This window comes from Scomber japonicus, chromosome 18 (assembly GCF_027409825.1).
Source record: "Scomber japonicus isolate fScoJap1 chromosome 18, fScoJap1.pri, whole genome shotgun sequence".
NCBI lineage: Eukaryota > Metazoa > Chordata > Actinopteri > Scombriformes > Scombridae > Scomber > Scomber japonicus.
Genome location: NC_070595.1, coordinates 18,338,465 through 18,363,002, shown reverse-complemented (window position 1 = coordinate 18,363,002; position 24,538 = coordinate 18,338,465). Strand labels below are relative to the sequence as shown.

Below are 24,538 nucleotides of genomic sequence, written 5' to 3'. Positions count from 1 at the left end.
TATTTCACCTTGTCCACAACAGTCAGTGGATTCTCCGGCAAGAGGAAAGAGGGGGATGTTCTCTTCATGTCTACCTTAGTCTTTATAATCATAACTAGGCAAGTCAAGGCAGTTTTATTTATATAGCGCATTTCATACACAATGGCAACTCAATGTGCTTTACAAAAACAGAAAAACATGCAATTTGAGAAACATTAAAACATACAATTAACCCCCCACTCCCCACCCCCCACACTAATAATAAAAATAAAGTACAGAAAAATAGACTAAAAATAACATATTCTGTCTGAGCAAAGAAGCCAGACAGAATATGGAGACATGATGACCAAATCATCAGCGTACAGCTTTTCTCCACCATACAGCCTGTCCTACCCCCTTTAAGCCTTTTAGAGATCTCATCCATATACAAACTAAACAACATAGGTGACAGAATCCCGACCTCTCTAACCCAATTTGTCAGTAAATGAAGCACAGTACAAAAGGCTAGAAGGAAGGAGGTTTAAATTAATTTAAGTAAATTCCTGAACTCTTGCTTTTATTTTTATATCTGTGAAGACTGGAAACCTCTCGTCCTCCTCAGTGTGTTTTTGTGTTCGCACCAGTTGTCGCTGGTGAAACAGGTCATGTTTGTTTAAAGGCAGGCAGGACTGCGTCATACATCTGAGAGCCTCGGCCCGCCCTGTCGTACATGATGTGACAGTGATAACAAAATACTGAGTAGAGGAAGGATCACTGCTGACTGGTAGCTAACCTCTCCTGCTGAGCAATCGCTACATATGCAGATATATGTTTAGACACATATGAAGCAGCTGATTAGTTAGGTTTAATGTTTATATATAAGTATATGCGTGTGAAAACCTATTTGTAGAAGTTCAGAGATGTACTTGTTATGTAATTGTGAAGAGAAGAGAGATTCATAGTGAAACATCAAAGCTCAAAAGCAGAGGTTTTTATTTTTTTATTTTTCTGTCTGCTGGGCTGGATATCATCTGAAATGTTGTTCATATTAGTGGCAATACAACACCTGAGGCCAGTTATACTTTTTCAGTAACTTAGTTTGAGGAGTACAGATACATTTCTCAACACATTTCATAAGCCAAATCTTGTCAATGCATCAGTGTTTATTGTTGTTTTAACATAATCTGCAGTACAAGAACTTTGCCCAAATAAAAATAGTTAGCAAGCAAGAAGTAATGATGGGAAAGTATTAACACCAAAGTATAGACTTAGACAGTTATACTTTAAATATACTATGAATATGTTATAGTTTCTGATACTCAAAACAGCAGTGAGGCTCTGTCTGTACTCAGCTCTTCTCAATATAATATGAAAATCAATTTCCAGGCTTAAAGTAATGTTTAAAAAGTAAATATTTCAGTAAGTAATCCATCAACATGTATGGTTCTAGCCAAGTTTATAATACATAATTGATGTGTGGTTGGCCAGTTGATTTACACATAGACGCAAATAGAAAGTCTTGTGTTCATGTGTTAATGGGCGGTTCTCATGTCTAATATTTCAGTACATGCTGTTGAACAGAAGTGAAAGCTATTAGTCAAACAGAAAATAAGGGTTGGGATATAGTGAATATTGTAATGTTTTGCTGTGTGATAGCTGACCCTAAAATCTCTGATATTTGAGCCTCACCAGCCAAACCGCATATTAACACAGCAGTACTTATCAAATCAATGTGGGCATTTAACTCCATTACATTTTGGAGATTACATCATTTTTGATGTTTTAGAGTAGCTATCTCAAGCAAGTTTCATGTCAGTTGATCTACAAACTGTTCTGAGAAGAGCAGATAAAAGTGGCTGCCTGGGAGGAAGATATGGTGCATTTAAAATGTCTGAAAATACATATTATTTTTTGGTCAAGAGTCACATTAAGAATTGTTTATCTCTTGTAAACAAGATGAAAAAGAAAAAGTCCCAACCACCATTGCACTTTCACAGTTAGTACTAATGAAACATGGATTGTGACAGAAAAGAAGGGGGCATCCGGATTTGAACCGGAGACCTCTTGATCTGCAGTCAAATGCTCTACCACTGAGCTATACCCCCTCTGGTTTACCTAAGCAGAGAGTAGGAACAGACAGGTGTGCCGGCCTGTAGAAGGACAGCCATGTTTCTATCTAAGCGTTATGTCAACCAACAGTTCCCTTTTTACACGCTGCAAGAACAATACAGGCAGTCTCCTGATTGCCAACAAATGTGATTAGTCGGCATTGTGTAACCATGGCAATATGGGCAGGGTGTGCTCATAATGTAATGTGAGGCCCAACCCGGATAGGCCATTTGCCAGGGGTCTGCCAATCAGATTACAGGGTCCCAGTTTGCAACAGAACATGAAAAATGACAAGTAATGAAGGCTGTTCATGGACACACGGGGCACATTTTCTCTGGTTGACTTCCTCTCCAGTCTGGAACTCGTGCTGTTTTATCTCTGGCTCTATCTAACTGGATGATCATATTTAGAAGCTTTTACGAATGCTATGCCAAATGTTAATGACTGTCATGCTCCCTTAGAAACAAGGTTTTCCAAGAAATATGTCAAGATAAGATATTTTGGAGCCACTCCATTAAACTTTTTTTTTTCTCTCTCTCTCTTTCTCTCTGTTTTTCTTTCCGTCCAACTTCTCTGTTTCCAGGGAAAGTATGCCAAGAGGAAGAGCCGATTTAAGCGCTCAGATGGAAGCACCTCCTCTGACACCACCTCGAACAGCTTCGTCCGACAGGTAACAATTCACACTTTAATCCTTCCTCCAGACAGCTAATCCAGGTGCTAGACTTGGTCTCAACTTTGCCCTCATTATATTTAATGAAGAAACGTGAAGATGAAGTGAGGACTTTTAATGACAGGAATTCTGCTGGAATTGTTGTTGCAGCACTGTGTCATTTTTAATTTCTTTGTTGGATCGTCACATATAATAGGGAACATTTTAGAACATCTTTTGTGCTGATAATCTAAACAACCAGTCTAGCTTTTATGAGTTAAAAATGAAAGAGATAATGATATAGCGTTACAGAAAAAAAAATCCAAAAAGATTTCAAACATTTTTTATTCTTGGAGGTTTATCCCAAATGAATATTTTTCAGCATTATTTGTATCATGAGAAATGCAGACAAGGATAAACCAATGTGACCACGTCCACTCACTTCCAAGGGTGAATACTAATATAATTATCAAAAGAAGGGTAACTTCAAAGAGGCTGAGACAACACAAATAATCAGTGTCAATTTTTAAAAAATTTCTGGCACCTGTGAAAACTGATCTTACTGCAGACTTTAAAGGGTCTCCATTATTTGCTATTTTACCTATCTGCTGTATTATATTTTTCCGCTTTCCAGTAACTGTGAAAAACAAAACCTGTTATTTACTCGTCTTTAAACAAATTGTGTCTTTATCTGTTCACCTGAGTGTGTCACGGCAGCCTGCATACAGTACTGTATCTCGCACATTGAAATGGCTTTGATAACATCAGTAAAACCCCTGTGACTAAAGCTATACACAGCTGTGTTGTCACAGAGCTGGCAGTGGGAGACATCTCCCTTCAGTGGGGATTCCTCCAGGGCTCTGATGCTGATTATCAGTCCCCAGGTGTTAGACTCACCTCCACCTCTTGCTGCCCACCTGACCCTTACCCAACCCTGGTCTGTGGATGTTGATTGCATTGATTGGCTCTGTCGAATGGAGTGAGTCAAACCTGTCAGTCGTCCAGCTGCAGAGATTCATTCCCTCCATAGAATGATCCAAGAAGCCTCTCCTCAATATTTCCTCTCCTCCGAGGTTTAGGAGGCAGGGTTAAGGCATCACATGCTTGCGAGCGGCACAGCAGAGTCCTTGTCAGGACATGACATTTCTCAAAGCCAACCCGTGTCACGGCTAACTGAGTCCCCCCTTTTCCGTCTGACCTCTTCATTGGTGAGAGGAAATGATTTGCCCTGTGCTGAATGACATTTGCCTGTTCGGTACTGGTGATGCTTTAGACGAGAAAAAAAGAGGAAAAAAAATCCCATCGCTGTTGGTGAATACAGGGAGCTGAACCCTCCTGTGGTTTTTAAAGGTTAGCTGCATCCTCGCCTGCACACATCTTCACCCTACCCACTGCCTCGGCCTTCATTAACTCTGGCGTGGTGGAGGACCATGTGCACTGGGCCTACAGGTTAAACAGGATTCATAAACGCTCACATTGTATGAGGAACTCATTACCCAGTAGTAAGGATGATTTAACGCTTCTTGACTTAAATCTCCTCCTCTGTCTCATGCTATTGCGCAGCATTTCACTCATCAAGGCGTACAATAGAGGTAGCAGGGATTATAAACAGACTGAATCGCTCATATAATCCAAAAATTGATTTAGCAACTCCGCCATTTAATATATAGAGCAGCTATGAGTGGTTCTTCTCATGCACACAATTCCTGAATCCATGTTAAGACTGAAAAAAATGGATTTAATTACAGAAAGAGAGGCTCACAGGCGCCCTATAGGTTTTTGTACTTATGGCCTATTTTTGACTCCCCCTCGAACAACTCAAAGCAAAGCCCTGTATAGGCTTTATAGTCTCACACACACCTACGCAAGTGCACACATACTCAACACACACACACACACACACAAATGCACGAGAGCCACAACCAGCCAACGGTGGAGCTGGCTGGTACACTCGGCCTGGTTTCCATGGCAACCGGGCCACTGAATCTCCCTCTGTGTGCGGGCACAGTGGGATGGAGACACGAAGGAGAGGATGTTGATGTGTGTGTGTGTCTGTGTGTGTGTGTGTGTCTGTGTGTGTTTGTGTGTGTGTGTGTGTGTGTGTGGAGGGGGGAGTGGGGGTAGGTGCAGCTCACATGTTTGTGCAGTGTTGTTGGTTTGTGTGTTTTCAGGTGTGCGAAGACGGGCAGAGACTGTCTGCTGCTGCTGTGTAAAAAAAAGAAAGAAGCTAACATCTCTGCTATTGTTACTTCAAAACTCACAATAGCGTTGTCAGAATTTGAAATAGCAGCATTTAAAAAGGTATTCTGTTGTGTCTTATATCTTTAAAAAACAGGAAACACAACACTGTAGCCTTAAAGTTAAACATCAAATCAGAAGGACTGTCATGATGAGCACATAACAGCTGCGTGCCAGTTCAGTGGTCCACAAAGGAGGGTCCTTCAGAGGACCTGAAGGCCATGTTGACCCTACTCCTCTCCACATGAGGTGGTCTACACTTGTATAGAACAAAGCTAATGGTGTGTTCAAGCCCTCATCAAAGTGTGAATACCAGTAAAAAAAAAAAGTGCCTATTCAAGTTTGTATTACAAGACATTTCTCTTCAACACATCCCCAACACACAGGATATTGAATGAGTGGGGAGTAGCAAATCTAATATTAAATATTACAGTATTAAGATAACTTAATACAATATATTGTGCAAATTGTTCATGTTTATGCTTGGCTGCCATTTTTTGGACTTAGCAGCAGATTTTTCATTTAGTCCAGTTCATGTAATATAAAACCAGTCACTGTCAACCATTTTTGGGTACTTTTGATAACAAAACAAACCTTTATTTAGCCAAGTGAGTCCAATTCAGAATTGAAACCCCTTGATCTGTATTAAAAGAATCACAGAGAAAAACATACAAAATCAGACAACAGATAAAAAATCATCTAAAAGCTATAATAACACTAAAATAAGGCTATGAAAATAGAAGAAAAGAGTTATTTACCATGTAGTTTATGGAAGTCTTCTACCAGAGATATCAGATTTATCCATTTAAATTCCTCTTGCAGACACTAAGTGGCTGGAGCAGGAAACATGAATGCTTTCTTTCCCATTTTTGTCCGTACTTCAGAGACAGAAAGCAGATAAATGTTGCTATCTGAGAGAATCATTGTGAAAATGATCTGTTTTCTCATGTGAGGATCATCTGAGTGCCAGTAATAAAAGACTCAAAATTCAAGACTCTCTTTCAACAGGGTCAGCCTCATTAGCCCATTCTGTCATGAACGGTCTATAAATGAGGAGGATCAAGCCTCCAAATTGGAAAACTACCTCTCATCTCATTTTAATTTAAGATAAGAATGAAATAATAATCAATCAAAGTGCATGCAGGTTTAATTGTCTTTTCCTACACTTTTTTTCTCCATTGCTCTGTAGTCAAAATCTTATCTTGACTTGGTTGCCATATGTGAAAGGTCTAGAAGGCTGTAGAGAGACCAGCAGACCTCCTGTCAGTCCTGACATATGGATCCCAGCAGAGCCCCAGTTGCTGCTGTGTCTGGCTGCTCGAGGACAGATCCGACTGGTGGGTCTGTTTGCAGCTCTCCATTTTTTTTTTCACCTTCCCCAGCTGACTGTATTGTCATCAGCCTCCTATCACACAAGAGAGGAAGAGGTGGTTGAGTCTGTGGCCTTGCAGTGTGTCAGAGGTCGCCCCCTTGTGGACAAATTGGACCACCTCTTTAACCACACCTATCTGCCCACAGACCTCTACACTTTACCCATTTTAGCAGTGTTGGTTAAGTTAAAATGTGTGTCCCAATTCTACACTACAAACAAATACACTGTTTTTTTGTGGTTAGTATAAAAAAAATCAATGTAATTAAATATTAGACATCTATAGATTCGTGGATTTGGAGCGGTAACTATTCAGCAGATACTTCAAAGGCTCAAGTAGGAAAGCGTCAGTTGCTTCAAAGTGATACAGTGAGTTTCATGTCCTCAATCCACTACTGAACCACTGCCCCTCTTTTCTCTATCTCCCCTCATATCCATATTAATCCCTCGTCTGATACCCTTGTTTCCGGCAGATATACAGATAGACAACAGAGAGAGAGAGAGAGAGAGAGAGAGAGAGAGAGAGAGAGAGAGAGAGAGAGAGAGAGAAAGAGAAAGAGAGACGGGTTGGGAAGAACGAGATCAGGACAGAGGCCGAGAGGAATGAAGCAAAGAGAGAGAGGAAGGGGGGGTTTCCCTAGGCACTGCCCCAGCTCTGTCCCACGTCAGTCGGGGCATTGAATGGCTGACGGCTGCATACCAAGCCTCCTTCTGGGTCTCAGTGTGTTCACGTCCCTGTTTCTGCCCGGCCAAGGCTAAATATATTTCCCCAGTTTGCAAATGTAGCACAAGTCCTGCAACCCGACCCCCCAGCCAGCCCCAGCTCCCTTCCTCTACACAAGGTTCACGTTCCTCGGGGTTGTGGAGGTAGGAGGGGGGTGGGTGGGCGTGTGTGTGTGTGTGAGTGTGTATGTGAGTGTGTGTGTGTGTGTGTGTGAGTGAAGGGGTTGGAGGTTAAGAGAGCGCTCTCCCATTTTCACACATAGGGCACTCTTTTCTGGCTTCCTCTCTTCTCCTATCATACACACAACACACATACAAACACACACATGTACACTTATGCACTTGTCAGACTAACAGGCGGATACACACACTAGTTGCCACTATCTCTCTCTCTCTCTCTCTCACACACACACACACACACACACATACACACATACACACACATATACGTAACTCTGTCTGAGGACTCCGGCGTTGCCCCCTTGGTTTGCCTTGGTGTGGCGAGCGTGGCAAACGAGGTATGGAGAGGACTGAGAGGATTCAAAGGCCCGTCATGGTAAGAAGAATCTAAATAAATCTACAAGCTGTTCACTTTTGGCTCCGTCTGCTCGAACTGGAAGTATTGTGTGTTTGTGTGAGTGAGTGTGTGTATCCAGATAGAGTTTTGAAAGTTCAAGTACACTCTTTGGCTCTGATGTATAACTGGAATATATAACTTGCCGCCCCGTGTCCTGATAGAGCTGTACCTCCTGGTCAGCGGCTTTCTTTGAGATTCCATTTTGGGCCGGGCTGCAGCTGCTGGAAAGGCGCTGTGTTTTTAATTAGACTTCCAGTCCCACCGGTTGCCTCTGCTGCTGTGTGCACTGCCTGACCAGCCGACCCAGCACTGTGGCCATTTCAGGGGGCTGCTTTCACCACAAGTCCCCCCTCTGATCCAGACAGGCCTAGACTGGATATTGATTTAGCATTTTTTGTGACCTCAGGACTCCAGTACAGAGTGACATAAAGTGACCTCTTTTTTGTTGATTGGATTTCCATATTTTTTGCAATTAATGTAGGGGCAGTAATTCAGTGTAACCTTTTTCCTTTTTACTTGGAATTATATTGTGATGATCAGGAGTGCGATTAACCGTTGTTTTCATTGTCGAGTAATCTGTTGGTTGTTTTTATGATGAATCCTTTATAAATTACACATTAAAATATGAAAAAATAACAAAAAGTAATAATTACAATTTCCCAGAGCCCAGCGTGACATCTGAAATTGCTTGTTTTGTCAGATCAAAGCTTGTGTTCAATTAACTTTCTCTCAATCCACTACTGATTTAAAATTTCAGCACAAATAATAACATAACCATGTATTAAGTCATTAGTTTACATGATTCTGTTATTCAAATTAAATAAAATGATTAGTTGAAAGTTTAGTTGTGTCTGATGTAATACAGAACAGTTTGGGGCACTGAACATGAATTTTATCATTTTATATTAGACCTGAAAATAACAAATATTTTCATCATCATTGTAATCTATTGATTATTTAGTCTGTAAAATATTTATCACATTTTCTCAGCCTAAGATTTTGTGAAATTGGTTGAACCAACAATCCAAAAAGAAATGCAGTCTCTGTAAGACTTTAAAAGACTAAAGAAGCAAAAGTTAAGAAGCTGAAACCAGAGTTTTGGCATTTTGCTTAGAAATGAGAAATGTTAATCATTCAATCTGGTAGCCTTTTTCTTGGCCAACTTATGCATCAGTTTTGATTTTGCATACATTTGGTGTATGATGTAAACAACCTCAATACTTTATGAGTAACGACCCAAACATGTCCAAAAATATCTAACACTGACATTGAAAACCTGTCCAGATATTTATTGATGTATCAGATTTGATATAAATCATATCTTTTCCTCTATAACTTCAGTTTCTATTTAGGCAAAGTCATTTTTAATACATTTAATTACTGCATACATCAAGTAAGTGCTAATTTAAAAAGGGATTTAGCAAAAAGAAAAAGGGCTTATATTCCCCCCAATAAGGTATTTTAATGTATTGGTATGAGGTTAAAAAGTATCAATAAGCCTAAATGTATAGTATTGGCAGTTGGATCGTGACTTGCACCTTACACTAATATGTTTGTTGAATATTGTGATATTGATTTCAAACATGAGCTGGTTGGATTTTTACCTGAATAATTAAGGATCAACTTGCCCGTTCGAGTCTCTCTTTTGCTTGTTTCTTAGAAATGGGGATTTCTTGTGAGTTCAGTCCATGACTCATCTTTCTAGTTGTCTCCACACCGTTCAACTGGTTGCCATGACGCTGCTGTGACAAAGAAAAGTAATATGGCCATTTACAGCCGCTGGCCATGAGCTTCAGACAGGGACTCCTTTTGTACATCTGTCCATTCTGCATATCTTCTCCTATCCCATACCTGTCTTTTGATCATTCAGTGACCTTATCTCCCTCTGGATGTGATGTGAATACGCAGCGGACCTAAGGCTCGGCTGCTAATGCATTCTGGTTGGCTCTCATTTTGCCTAAGATGAGATGTTGTGTTCTTCTTCTTCTCTAAAAAGGCTTGATGAATCAGGCCCTGAGGAGACTCTGAGTCGGAGCTAAAGCAAATAGGAAAAGGATATTTAATGCTCCCGCTCTCGCCTTCATTTTTCACATCATCTGAGGTGATGAGTATGAAGATATTTTTATCTGTTTAATTATCAGGGCAGCAGTTCACAGTGTGTGTGAGATGATAATCACTTCTTAGTCATACATTGTGAACTCTGACAACACCTGCTGTGAATTTCCTGTCGTTCATGACAGTAGCAGATTAAAATCTTTGACCTCTGCTCTGTTTATCTGGCCCAAATGAGGAATAGGCGTAATCCAACATAAATCCCAATTCAGTATGTTCTTCTTTTTTTTCCTTTTTTTTTTTTTTTAATGCTTTGTGCCGATTCCAAAAGCAAATCTATTCAACTGCATCCAACTGCTCCCGTCTTTTCCAATTTCCCTTTTTCTCCGAAGCATTTACAGACGCTGTTGCATTCGAAGAAACAATGTTAACTAATTTCCTTGCTGCAGGGTGACTGTCTTCAGCCCTCATTATTCAAAGCACTTGTCTTTTTGCCACCCCGCTCACACTGCTTATTCCATTATCCCCCTCCCCTACACTCTATTGCCCCCCCCCCCCTCCCCTTTCCATTTATTCAATATCAATGCTAAGGAGGTGTAAATTCATCATGGTGTCAGTTAATTTTTGTGTGTCTCACCCCCTTTCTTCTCCTACTATGATCTTAGCTGTTTGGATTTTACCAACTATTACACAGGGATCAGTTTCTTGTTATTGAAAACATTTATATTTCCCTTCTATAAAATCTCTCCAAAGGTTATAATGTCTTGTTTGATGTAGTTATTGCTGTGCTGCTCTCTGAGCTATTGACCAGGCTGTAACTCACTCAGTGTGAGAAAATACTTCATTGATCACCTGTTGAAAAGCTTTTATGCAATTTCCCCGCCGCTGATTTCCCTTCAGGGTATTTTATTTACCATTGATTCCTACATCTTCTTTCTATATCCTTCCTGATGCAGCTCTCACTGGCTTGCCTGTAATAAGCTGCAGAGATGGTTACTATGACACTGCTGGGGTCTCTCGTCTGGCACTGCCAATGGGAAAGCAGCTTTGCCGTCAGGTGGCCTGTAGCTATTTTGAACAGGAGCTGTATGTGAAGTGAAGCAAGCAGCTAAATTAGAGACACAACCCATTGACATGCGAAGAAGAGGAAGAAGAAGGAGGAGGAGAAGAAAGAGAAGAAGAGGAAGGATTGCAGGAGGGTGTTGAAAATGAAAAGGTGGAGGAAATCTGCTCAGTTGCTCTTTCAGTCTATCAACAAGTTCTGATTGGTTTCAGGGTAGAAAAGAGGTGCAGAGAGGTTATCGATCAGTTGCTATTTTGACTCTCCCCCTTGTCCACCTGCGCCTTTTTTAGTAAGAGTATTGACTTTTGCGTCTGTCCTCATATATCCGTCTATCCTCTCATTCTCTTCTTTTCTTATTCTTTTTCTCTCTGGTTATGTGTGACGTGATGAATCAACAGGACAAGTGACTCAGAAACAAGCATTTGTCCGACACAAAGTCATTATCACAGAGTTACACACAAGTGCTCAGATATACTCAGAATAATCACCTGTCTCTCCCACTCTACTGTAGCTCTACATTTTGCTGCATCACTGACGTATTGTAGCGAGCGTGTGTAGGTCCCAGGTTATTTTAGAAGTCATTTCAGCCTGTTTTCTCTCTATGTGAAAAGATTCCTGAGGGTTCCCCATTAAGGTTTGTTAACCTTCACTTACTCAGTGCTCTATGTTAGGATGCACCTGTATGGTTTTATAAGATGACTCAGAGCCGGTTAGTGGGGGCGGCTGTTATTATTCTCATTAGATGCTGTGTGCCGCTCACAGGATCATTCCTCCTACTTGAGGGAGATACGGTCGCGCTGCTGTGAGTGTTCTGAGTTTGAGTAAATGAAACAGGAAGTGGGGATGGTTTGTGGATGCCCGAGGATGTGAGGAGTAGCTAGCCGTTGCCTTGGCAACAGGGAGTGTCTACATTTGGTCTGCTGTTGCCGAGTCACAGAGCGCCTCGATGCGACAGGTGGCCGAGCTAGAATCAACATTTGTGTTTGTCGTTTCATTTCAAATCATACAGAGATGCATGGATGGTAATAAAAGGCATAGAGTAGCATTAATCACACATAAATGCACATGCAAACACGCTGACACAGCACACAGATGCTACACACATGACTTGTTTTTTCTGTCTGGGTTTATTTAGACTCTGGTGTTTGTCCTCTTTGAAATGTTTCTCACCCCAGTTTCTTAATACCGGTTTGTGTCTGGGGAATGGCACCAAGAACTTTTAATCTTTTAATCTCTTCTCATATATGTTTTAAAGAATATCATTTGGGTATTTTGCCTTTATTTGAATGTGACAACTGAAATAGAGGGAGAGGGTGAGTGCAACAGTCCGTGGCCTAAATTGAACCTTTTCAGTGGTATAGTATGTATCTTATACAGGACCACTGAGACACAACATTTCTTTTCATCTTTAAAATAAGAAATACAATTCAAATGACAGCAAACTGAGTAGGACTTGGTATCAGATCTCAGTACTTAAAAAGCAGCAGCCAAAATACGTACAGTAGCGTCCAGTATCAAAAGTTGGCATCAAATGCTTGGTCAGATCCTTCAGCAGTCTTTAATTAGACATTTCTTGATCTAAATTAAGTATGGCTGCAAACAGTGTTTATTTATATGAGCAATTCATCTGTAATTTATTATCTCAATTAATCGATAAGACTGTCAAAAAGTAGTGAAAAGGCCCAAAGGTGACATCCTCTAATGTCTTTTGTCCCTGCAAATTGTCCATAACCCAAAGATATTCAGGTTACTTTCCCAGAAGACTAAATAAACCAGAACATATTCTCATTTGAAAAGCTAGAGTTAGAGAATTTCTTTCTTAAAGAAATACTCAAAATGATAATAGTCACCACAGTAGTTGGTGATGAATTTTCTGCTGATCAACTAATCATTGCAGCTCTAAACCCAAGAATCTATTTTTGTATTTTATAAATGCAAAGCTCCTCATTAACCACTGGTGAGCCGAGCAGTTTGGCATATTATATGAAATTAAGAAAAAAAGGGGGCTAAAATACGTTTATCTCGCCTAATTAAGATATCTAAAGATGTATTGTTTTGGTACCAGCACCAAAACTCAGGTATAGTATTGGCACCGATATGGAGAATGTTCAAAGGATACCCAGCTCTAATCTGGAGATATTTGATGTATTCACTGAATACGCTCTTTGTGTTGTCTGACTACACATGTGCTCACTTTCTAGCAGGGAATTTTTCATCAACATTACATATGGTCTATGTCATCTTTGCGCATTCTCACCTCTATTTTAAAAACCCACACCTAATGACTCACTTCTTCTGCCTGGCACATTCAGCTGTCCGCATTCTTGTCAGCACCTCCTACAAAGCGCCGGGCTGCCTGACAGCTCGAATAAAAAAAATAAAAAAAAAGAATGAAAAAAAAAATAAAAAACCAAGAAGAGAACAAGTGGGATTGTTATATAAATTGAACACTCAAACACTTCAGAAGTTCAGGCTGCCTCCCCTCACTGCAGTACAGTGGGCCAGCGCCGCAGGCTCACTGAAGGCTCGAGTTTTTATTGTGGTATGGGTGTCTGGATTAGGGTCAGCCTGGGAGAGTCAAGTTACCATGCATGAGTGGTGAATGTGTTGGAAACCATAGCCACTTCATGAGAAATTTATAACCACGCTAATATTATAAACAGTCCTCCGGCCATTTTTTTTTTCTCTCTACCTCTTTTTGCTTGTACTTGACACACCCACACGCTGAATCCGTTGTACCTGTGCGAAAAGATTTAACACCTCAGCCTTACTCAATCTGCAGTGGAAATGTCGGCCGGTTGTTATGCATCCTCTCCACCTCGAATTACACAGAGTCAGCTTTTAGCCAGTATGAAGGCCAAGGCCCCTTTTGTGTTCATATAGATTATGCTGCTGGAGTCTTGACATTGTGACGAGGGAATAGGCAATCATACTCAGACGAGAAGGATAGATGTGTGAATTTAAAGGTGCAGGAGTACAACTTAAAGATGAACAAACAGGTCATCAGTATTGAACAGCACACTCGTAGCCTACATCTACGCAGACATGTTGGAGTCCAGCATGTGATTTCACTTGGTCTGCCCCTATTTTTGTTAACTTCAGTAGTATTGACGCATTCCTGTTCTTTTTTTAATGTGTATTTCAGGGCTCTGCAGACTCCTACACCAGCCGCCCGTCAGACTCAGACGTGTCCCTGGAGGAGGACCCAGAAGCTCTGAGGAAGGAGGCAGACAGACAGGCCCTTGCCACGCTCGAGAAAGCAAAGGTCAAAGATCAACTATTGTTCCCTCATTCTTCTTATGTACAGTGTTACTTTGATGCTCATTATTCCTGCAGCTCATGTCTGTATACTAACACATTTTTCTCTAATCACTACTTCAGACCAAACCTGTGGCGTTTGCTGTGCGGACAAATGTTGGTTACAACCCCGGCCCCAGTGATGATGTACCTGTGCAGGGCATGGCCATATCCTTTGAATCCAAAGACTTCTTACACATTAAAGAGGTTTGATTTTCCCAGTTAAACTGTTTCTTGTTTTTTTTTAATATTCACTCAAAAGTAGATGCAGAGGAGGAGTACTTTGAGGAGGAGTGAACAGTACATTTCTCGCACAAAAGGGCACATACCTTTGATCTGTACAGTGTAGTTTTTGTAGTTTCTTAGCATAAAACTATTCACAATTACAGCCTGAACTGAAAGTAAATTTACTTTACCTAGATGATGCAGGGAAACTTAGCATCAGGGCTTTAGGCTTAACTCCTTCAAACAATTGGAAGTGTTGGTGACTGGGAAGATGGTAACGGATCTGTCTAAACTCTACCCAGGCAGTGATTTTCACTTATGATCTTGGTCACATCAGGTACATACTCATATTTTTTTAGGTACAAATGTTATACAAACATCAACTTGCAAGAAAGCGTGTCATAAAGTTCTTTGGTACACGGTGGGACGTTTTCTGAGCAATAAGATTTTATGTTCTATATCCTGAAAGTGTAAATATAGTATGTCAGTATTTTTGGAACTATTGTCAGAAACCATAATGACCCAAAATATCATCAAGTATCTCAATTGCGCATTTCAACACATACTGTACAGTAAATGATGATGTGAGCCATAAAATGCTGGTGTTGCATTGATGTCTGATGCCCGGCTGTGTGTTCTGCATGCAGAAGTACAACAACGACTGGTGGATCGGTCGTCTGGTGAAGGAGGGCTGTGAGGTTGGCTTCATACCCAGCCCTGTCAAACTGGAGAACACCCGTCTGCTTCAGGAGCAGAGGATGAGACAGAACCGACTCAGCTCCAGGTAACGATGAAAGGCCCTCTTCATCGGCACAAACGTAACCCCCTCTTTTGAAGCGGGTCAAATCTGAGTCACACTTCGCCCACATTGCAATGTAAAACCAACTAAAATAGACACAAGAGTACAAAAGCAGTGAGTCACTATATTTCATCATGCAGACTACAGTATATGTGGGTCTCTTTAGTCTCTGGGTTTTTTTTTAAATCCAGGAATCTTTTTTTATTATCATCAAAAATTTAGCTGATTGGATTTTAATATACAATTTGCAATGCAATCACTCTTGTGTTTTTTAACCTTGTGCACATAATCAGCAGCTTACTTAGGCTTTCTTTCATTTATTTTCATTATTAGTCTATTATCTGATCTGATCTAACATGTTGTTTTATGTAATTTGTGTCATTTTGTAGACGGAAACCTAAGAATTATGGGCTGCTTGGAGATTAATTCAAAAAACAAAAACTGTTTTTTTTGGGGGGGACGGGTGGAAACATTTTGCATGTGTTTATATTGTGCACTTGGAACTGTAAAGCTTATTTATTGCTTTCTTTTCACCAAGCAATAATTAGACGCCATATATCTTATTACAGTAAATCTGGAGGAAGCTCCAGTCTGGATGTTGCCACTGGCACCCGCAGGCCCACCCCTCCTGGCACAGGTGAGGTTGGGGGGTGGTGTGTGTGTATGTGTGTGTGTGTGTGTGTGTGTGTTTGAGGGGAGGGTCTCCTTATCAACTGGCAAAATAGTAACTGCGTGTGCATGTTTGTGTGGGCACGTGTGCAATCCTGATAGAGTGAGAAGAGACAGGCGCCTGATATTTAGATGAAAATTTTAATTGGCTAGTTAGTCAGGCATGATGATGAATCACGGCGCATCTCGGTGGGTTGCTGTGTGAAGTGAGAGAGAACTTAGGAAGTCTGTCATTAGCACACAGGGCGGGACTGAAATAGAGCCGAGAGTGGACCGCTCATTAAACTTGATAAGTATGTCTGGCTTGTGTGTGCATCGTCGAGACGACACAGACCTGCTGCTTGATATCCAGAGACAGCAGGAGAGAGCAAACGTGAAAAAATAAACAACTCTGATTGACATTAAGAGTTTTTTGTTAGTCCAATAGATCCACTGAACTGAGTTTAATATCTGCATAATAGAATATGAAGAAAAAGACACCCACCTACTGCGTCCACCTTCCCCGTACCTTCCACACTCGCTTCTCCAACAACAAACCCGCCACACACTTTATTCCAAGCCCCAGCTCCCCTCGTTGCACGCTTCTTTCTTCCCATCTACTACTTTGTTCCAGTTTCCTCCGAAGCCGGTCCTTCACCCAGTTCTTTCACCCCTACACTTCAAGTTGTGTTGCTTTCTCGTCACGCCGACGTCACTCCCCTCTTCTGCTGTTTATGTTATTATACTCCACATCTGTGCCTTGCTTCATGATAATCTGATGTGTTCTAGTTTTGTTTTTGTTTTTAAAAAAAAATCTCTTCTCAATGTTATTTCCAGTTTAAGTCATACTGTGCCACCTTTTTCAATCTGTGTGCCATCTCTTGCAAAACTCCTCCATACCTCTGTCTGGATGCATCTTACATTCTTTCTTCTATTTTACCCTTTCCCCCTGTTCCTTTACTTCTCTATTATTTTTTTCTCTGCTTTCGTTCTCTTTCTCTTCAACTCTTTGTCTTCCTTCTCTGTGTTTCTTTCTCTCCTCTTGTCCCTCTCTCTGCACCGTCTGCTCTCCAACCCCCTCATCAGCTCACGTGGACATGTCCACAGTCTCCTTTGATGTTGACCCCCTCGACCTGGATATTGAGGAGCCCCCTGAGTCCCAGGGTGACCCTCGCTCCCCCAAGGGCATGTCAGGCAGCGTAACATCCCCTCAGGCCAACGCCCACCGGCTGCCCTTCTTTAAGAAGGTAACATTAGGGGGCCCTGGACATTGCTAAACCTGCCAGCATCCCTCCCTGCATTTGTCCCCTTCTCCTCCAGGATTTGGTCAAGTCTACTTGCTCTCCTTCCTTTCTCCATCTCTCACTAACAGCCTCACAACGTTTCTGCTGCTACTCAAGCTCCCAAATCTAACACTGTTCAGGCCCCTCAGGCTCCGGTCACGATGAGATATGTTTGGATGTTTGTTTCTGTGCTTATCAGCTGAGAGAGGTGTTGAACTAACTCGGTTACACTCTGAAATGGCTGCTGCTGCAATTCAGTGTGAATCTTTTTTTAAACGAAGCCACAGTGGAAGGCAGTCAGTATTAACTCTGTTTTAATCAATAAACAGCTCCTCTCCCAACCCCCCCCCCCCCATCCCCCTAATCCTAACCTGTCAATAACTAAATGTGCTCTTGTGTTTTGTGCTTTTTTTGTCTCTTCTGGCTTTTGTGTGGAATGATACTGTAGGTGGCCCAGCTAAACAGAAACAGAAGTCGGTGAGTGCGGTTCGTTTCCTAACGAGACTAACCTTTAACATTTCAATGTTTTTTCTCTGTCTCCTCATCCTCTGTTGCCTTCACTGTCTTACATTTTCCTTCTTGTGGTAACTTGTGGTCATGTTATTTCAGTAAAAGGTTAAACGGGTAAGAATTCAGTTTGGTTTTTCTGTGAAGGATATATTACAGTATGTCTTCATGCTTCCAAGCACAAATACTCATAGGATCATTTGTAAATCATGATGTCGCCTCTGTTGTTTCCGGTCATTTCCCCAGAGCTTGTATCACAGCTGTCATTATGCAGATGCAGGTGCAGATCCATCCCAGAGCCTGTTAGTCAGAGTGCAACAGTAATACATCTTGACATGCTTTCATTTCCATTTATGATGGCTGATTAGAGCCCACAGTCAGCTGTTTTCATGCTTTTCAGCACAATTCGAGACATATAAACAGGCATTACACTGCAGAGAGAAAAAGTGTGTAGAAGCAGTAGGAGATACAGATCCAGGTTTTATTCCAATAGTTATCACAGCATAATCTTAAAGTAATAATAATGTTTTAAACTCTGCTAGTTGTCCCTCCCCTCTCTATCTTTTGATTTCACCGTAATGAGGAAGAACTCATGTGTACGAAATTATAGTCTCCAAATATCCTTTTTGGAAGTCTCCCTTGACCTTTTCATGATAAAAAAACCCTGTAGGATGGTCATACTGTGTGCTATCTGCTTAAAATGTGAGGCAGGTATTCACTGGTGTTTAGTTTACAGCCTCATACTGTCCTCGCCCTTTACAGACAAAACCATGGGCTGTTATTTACACTGAAAAAAAGGAGGCAGATGTTTACATTTTTGTGCTGATTTCAAGTATCTCTGACACTTTCACAAGAAACTTTAAGAGGTTTCTTTTCCTGCAAGACTTTATTTACTCAGATAGTCACTGTGGTTCAGGAGCTACAGCCATTTGGATTTGGGAATGCCGTTTTCAATTGTTGCACCAAAACAGGGATGAAGATTAAGAGGTTAATATAAAGTTAAACATATACTAAAGTATTCCCTTGAGTCAAGCAATTTTAAGTATTTACTTGAAACTAAATCCTATGCTTATGTATTTGAAAGCCTTTCTTTAACTTGGTATTCATTCACTGCAAAAATAGCAACTGTCAACCACAATAACTAAACATTACTATTAGGAAGAATAACCGTAATACTGAATGCTCTGTTACACACAATACATCATCATCCCTCTAACTCACCTCACTACATTGTGCCCTGTGCTAACGAGCGAGCACTATTGTTATGTTCGGTGCCCCAGCTCTGCCCCCTTTAGAGACAAGAGCCATTTGGAAACTTTTAAAATATGTATTTTTAGCTTCTGTGAATACAAATGAGGTGAAATGAGCTTCCGTTGCTCTGCTGCTTTATGTAATGTAATGTAGTAGAGCAAGGGCACTCCAGCATTATCTCCTCCCGCTTCAAGAGCTGCACCACACACACACACACACACACACACACACGGAGGAGGAGGTGTGCTTGGAATACGGATGTAAAAAGAAAAGACAACCAATTTTCCTGTTGTTGGAGTATATAGGACATGTCACTGTTTTCAACCCCTTGTCACTAGAAAACAGACGGCTTCTAAAGAAGACAGATGCTTATGGAGTCCTTATAGATGAATCATTCTTTTCATGATTCATAATGTATGAATAAGCCTAAAGTTCATGCGCTACAATATTGAGCGCTTGTGTGTGGGTGTTCTCTATAAGGTCTCTCCATTTTAAGTGTGAATGGCTTAAGGAAAGCTACACACTCCAGTAATCCAGTAATTGTTTAACCCAGAAATTCATTTAAAAGACAATACCTGATGCAAAAATACAGGTAAAAGTTATATTTTAGACTTTAGATTTTACAATATAGGGTGGAAATACTTGGCAGGTACTATTTATTTTAGATTTTCAGCCCATGTAGCAAAAAATAGGGTTTGTGGATTTTTTTTAAAGAACAAAATAATGAAGCACATATGTACAAAGTCAATTTATAATAGTGGAACTGTATGCAGTTTAGTATCTGGAAGCAATAACTTGACAATTCCCCTCAAGTGTTACTGCATAACACAAAGAAAGAGTGTGTGAAGGATGACGCTTGTGTTAGAGCAGCAGCAGCACAGTCACAAGAGCTCTCCTGACACTGGCGTCTGGTTTAATTATGGACACTTTAATTATGTGAGACTGCAGACTAAGAAATAGAGGCGAGGGCTTTCTCTGGAGAAATTGATCCCTGCCTCCTAACATTCATAAGCTGTCAAAAAACGAATGGACTCCGGCGTCTAAAACTCGCCATTTATCAATCTGACTGCTCACAGCGGGGAGTGGAGGGCATTTGTGTTGAGTTAATTTTTTATTTATGTATGCTCGTGAGTGTAACTCTGTGGCTGTAGATCTCTGTGAGCTTTTTGTGCAAGTGTGTAAATGTGCAGACAGTCAGACGTTGGTAAGATAATGTGATTCACCCCAATGCTGCTGCTGTAATTACTTTGCACAGATGGAGCATGTCCCCCCCTATGACGTGGTTCCCTCCATGAGACCCATCATCCTAGTCGGGCCGTCGCTCAAAGGCTACGAGGTGAGGAGACAAATGAGCAGCATGTGCTTGTTTTACATACTTCACCTCCGTAGTATGTTGTCTTATGCCTGGTGTGTGTGTGTGTGTCCCCCTCCTTTTTTTAAGGTGACAGACATGATGCAGAAAGCGCTCTTTGACTTTTTGAAACACAAGTTTGAGGGCAGGTAAGAATCAACTCGCTATACGATGTAGGCTTTAGCTTAAAAAGGTTTCTGTTTACCAATCTAGTAACAACAGGTGCACCGGATCTCTGTTTCAGGATATCCATCACACGGGTGACAGCAGACATCTCCCTGGCCAAACGTTCAGTCCTCAACAACCCCAGCAAACACACCATCATCGAGCGCTCCAGTACCCGCTCCAGCTTGGGTAAGACTGCACAATTCAGCTCTCCACAAACATAGGAAATGCAACTGAGACAATGGACAGTAATAAGGATCTTTTTTTTTTGTTATTTGATGGTTCATAATGTAAAGAAAAAAATACTGTAATGGAGATTAGGCATTTGGAAAACCTTTCTTTTCATCATGTCACATCCATTTAACTATCTCTCACTATCTGTGTTTCATGTCTATATCGCTCTTTAAGTCTGTTTCTATAGATAGATAGAGAGATAGATAGATAGATAGATAGATAGATAGATAGATACATACATAGATACATAGATAGATAGATAGATGATACATAGATAGATGATACATACTTTCAGTAATAGTGAATTTATCTGTGACTATTTTCAATGGCAGATTAAAATACATTTGTTAGAAGGTAAGGTTTTGGATAAATGGACAATACTTTTATCAATAATAAGAAAATAAAAGTTTAAAAATAAAAGCATATTCAGCACATTAAGAAAAACTTATCAAGCAGTAAAATTGTTTCCATGTTGCTGCAGGAGTAGAAATCTCAAAAAAGAAAAGCACATAAATATTTGGTATTTCTCAGCTTAAGTCTTTGATAACTCCTGATAATCTAAGATTCAAATTTACATTTTGAATATGATGAATCTGTAAGCCACTTGGATTTTGTAATTCTGCATTATAAAATACAATTTCTGCAAAATGTACTAGTTTACATACTAGAGTTTCATTTTAGGGACTGTAAAGGTGAACAAATCATCTAAATACCATTGTTCATCATCCAAAGACCTGAAAGTGTCAGTTTTTCCCTCTTTTTATGCGTACTCTGAATGCCTGAGTCTGATCTGGCCTCCTCTCTCTCTTCATCCTGTCTTTTCTGCCCTTCACCCGCCTCCCCTTTCTCTCTCCCACCACCCATCTTCTTCCTCCACTCCCTTTTGATTCAGACGTACTGGGTACGTATGCTCTCCTTCCAACAAGACAATGAAGCCTCTCTCCCTCTTCCCTCCCCTTTTTTTCTCACTATATTCATCATCCGCTCATACATTTGTCTGCCTGTCTGCTTGCCTGTCAGTTTCTCTGTTCCTCATACTTCTGTGACAGCCTGTAGTCTCCAACAAAAAGGAAAGCGTTATGAAACCAAAAGCGGGAACAGATCCGTGGGAGGGCAGAAGGGCGACTGGTAGCTGTTCTTCAACTCTGAGCAGAGAGGGAAACGCACTGCTCTCACCCTTATGTTGCGACCTGATGCTGTCCCTTTACTGTTTGTGTGCAGCCGTACCCAAAGATAGCCTCAATAGAAACCTTTTTTTCCGGTCGAGGCACAGAAGCAAGACCTAACCGAAGTCAAATCCAAATTTGCAAAAGTTTTTGTCGAGGTTAATAGAAACCTTTCCTGCTATGTCTTTATATGAGTTAAAGTTCATGTTTCTTATCATGGACGTCCTGTTTTGCCTCCAGCTTTAATTCTCTATCATTCAGCCCTCTGGAGGCTGCTAAAATGTGTGCAGGCCCCGTGTCTTTACAGATTGCTTTGCCCCTGTTATCTTTCACTGCCGCTGGGTTGGCAGCACACACACCTCGGAGGCGATGAGGTTCGACTAGACAGGCGAGGAACATTCTGGTTTCCGTTTTAATCTTTCTCCTTACACGTCAACAGGCTGATAAAAAAAAAAGAAAAAAGAAAACGGGAACTGTGCACGAAATGCTTAAATAACAAGCCCTTCTAGGCTGTTGTTGAGGAACAATGAAAACAAAACGCCCAAGCAGTCCGCAGACTTGAGTGGTTCACCTGATAGAATAATTACTGCTGTGGCTATTAGCGCTAACCAAAACTAATGTTCCACTCCATTTGTTTGATGAGGGTGTTTTTCTTTTGTTTTCCGCTTTATTTACATGGTGAGAAATTGTGCCCTTATTGTTAGTTATTCCAGACGCAGTGGCATCTCATTCTTAAGTGCCTCCTTCCTTTGCAGCTGTGACATGAAAAAGATGAGAAGTGCATAAGGAAATGTGTTGGGAGGTGGCAGCAGAATGAGAATGCAGCACTGCTCCATTTAGCTGTGCATAAATGGAACTTAGACTGTGGTCCAATCTAATTCATTTTGCTTGGATCTGCTTTCTCTAAAAATTTTCGACATGCATGATTGAGTACTAACATGCCGGTTATGTACTTGTGTCACTAAGTCAAAAGGAAGTGTGGCTGATAAACTGTGTCTCTTCAAGGAGAGGAGTTTACATTATTTTTTTTCTTACGTGTCTTATCTGTTTCCTGGGCCTTCAGCGGAGGTGCAGAGTGAGATTGAGCGTATCTTTGAGCTGGCTCGCACCCTTCAGCTGGTCGCTCTGGATGCGGACACCATCAACCACCCCTCTCAGCTGGCTAAGACCTCCCTGGCTCCCATCATTGTCTATATCAAAATAGCCTCACCTAAGGTATGGCAGTAAATGACGTTTAAGTTTTGCTGTCAGTTTCGTGCATTTACTTCTTCATAAAAAACAAGCAAAGACAGTTTTTTAAACACTTTAATCATGATTGTTTATGAACGTGTTGGCTCGCTTGCCCGTTTCACTGCTTTTGTTAACACTTGTTGATGCGTTACGACAGCCGACTGCAGCAGAGCAGCATGAAAGCAGCAGCAGGATATGAATCTGGCTGTGTGTGCAATTGCATAATACAAACAAATTGGTGACCCACTTGTAAAAACATTGCTTCATTGTGCTACTTAGTGGTCAAAACCTCTACAGGATTTTTTTCTCAATTCTCTGCTTTTACAGTCATAAAATTATAACAGTGTGCATCTGTGCAGAGGTGGGCGAGTACATTAATAATATATATAAATAATTGCTTCAGTAAACACTGTGCTATTATCTTCCTCCAGGTTCTCCAGAGGCTCATCAAATCCAGGGGGAAGTCCCAGGCTAAACACCTAAATGTGCAGATGGTGGCAGCAGACAAGTTGGCTCAGTGCCCACCTGTGAGTTTTGTGTTGTGAGAGAATAAAAGGATCTCTATTGATTCTGTAAAACCTGTAACCCCAAAATATGTGTTTTATTTACACGCAGGAACTGTTTGACATCATCCTGGACGAGAACCAGCTGGAGGATGCTTGCGAGCACCTGGCTGACTACCTGGAGGCCTACTGGAAGGCGACACACCCTCCGAGCAGCAACCCGCCCAATCCTCTGCTCAACCGCACCATGGCCACGGCAGCCCTGGCTGCCTCTCCTGAACCCGTCTCCAACCTGCAGGTACAGGTTCTCACCTCCCTGCGCAGAAATATGGATCTGTGGCCTGACATGGACGGGCCTGTAGCCAATGATGAAAAAGTGGAAGAACACACTCTCTGAAGTCCAGCAGAGAGAGGAAAGGGAGGACTCTGGCAACTCAACCTCAACCAAAACCCAGCAGCCTGATCTCTTTACCCTGAAGGAAGAATGCATTAAAACCCTGTTTATGCTGTATATAGAAACACGACACAAATGAGAAGTCACGACACACATTCACGCAAAGTTTTGAGAACATCCACAAGTAAAATTATATATCCTAGCAGGTGAGCATTGCCTTCCCTGCACTTATATAACTGTGAGAGCTGCTCAACTCAGTCCACACTGGACTTAAGGAATAACCCATAAGGCACCTCTGCCCCGGGGGCCCCCTCCATCTTGCTGTAATCAAGAGTAAAGTGATATCTCCTGCCCCCACCCTGTCCTCTTTAGCTCCCTGGCCTCCTTTCTCCAGCACTTTTTCTTCTCTGGGAGGCTGAATCTAGTTTGCTGTCCTCCTCCGTGTTGCCATGGCACCGCCCCTGAAAACAGCAAGTCATGTCCGCCTCTTCAAACAGAAGTGCTTAGTTTGGCAGAGGCTGTTACTAACACTCTGTCCGATTTCATTTGTTATCATTTCGTAATGATTTTAACAGAAAAAATACTAAACTGACTATGTCTTTATTCCCAAGTTACTACTGGTTACTCATAAATTACGATGTGCTCCACACTTAACAATGAGCACCAAATAGCTTGAAACATGTTGCCTCCTTCTACAAATTCATTTAGGCTTTCATTTTAGACAACAAAATTGACCTACATAATAGT

At 41.2% G+C, this 24,538-nt stretch overlaps 1 protein-coding gene and 1 non-coding gene across 2 annotated transcripts; one reads left to right on the top strand and one right to left on the bottom strand.

Moving 5' to 3' along the window:
• Window positions 1–1,991: 1,991 nt before the first annotated feature.
• Window positions 1,992–2,063, bottom strand: trnac-gca (transfer RNA cysteine (anticodon GCA)). Its single transcript has one exon. It is a non-coding gene; the product is annotated as a tRNA-Cys (tRNA).
• cacnb1 (calcium channel, voltage-dependent, beta 1 subunit) lies at window positions 2,000–24,469 on the top strand. The gene is made up of 12 exons (XM_053339092.1): window positions 2,000–2,737; window positions 13,884–14,003; window positions 14,120–14,242; window positions 14,908–15,044; window positions 15,629–15,696; window positions 17,439–17,467; window positions 20,004–20,084; window positions 20,190–20,248; window positions 20,344–20,453; window positions 22,728–22,879; window positions 23,326–23,421; window positions 23,510–24,469. Exons 1-12 carry the CDS (start codon window positions 2,495–2,497, stop codon window positions 23,792–23,794), a joined length of 1,503 nt encoding a protein of 500 aa, XP_053195067.1. The 5' UTR covers window positions 2,000–2,494; the 3' UTR covers window positions 23,795–24,469.
• Window positions 24,470–24,538: the final 69 nt, after the last annotated feature.

Excerpts from the sequence above, each read along its gene's own strand:
- cacnb1 (XM_053339092.1), top strand. The coding sequence starts at position 2,495 with ATGCCAAATGTTAATGACTGTCATGCTCCCTTAGAAACAAGGTTTTCC. Across the intron at positions 20,085-20,189 it reads CGTCGCTCAAAGGCTACGAG|GTGACAGACATGATGCAGAA; the intron begins GTGAGGAGACAA and ends CCTTTTTTTAAG. Across the intron at positions 23,422-23,509 it reads AGTTGGCTCAGTGCCCACCT|GAACTGTTTGACATCATCCT; the intron begins GTGAGTTTTGTG and ends ATTTACACGCAG.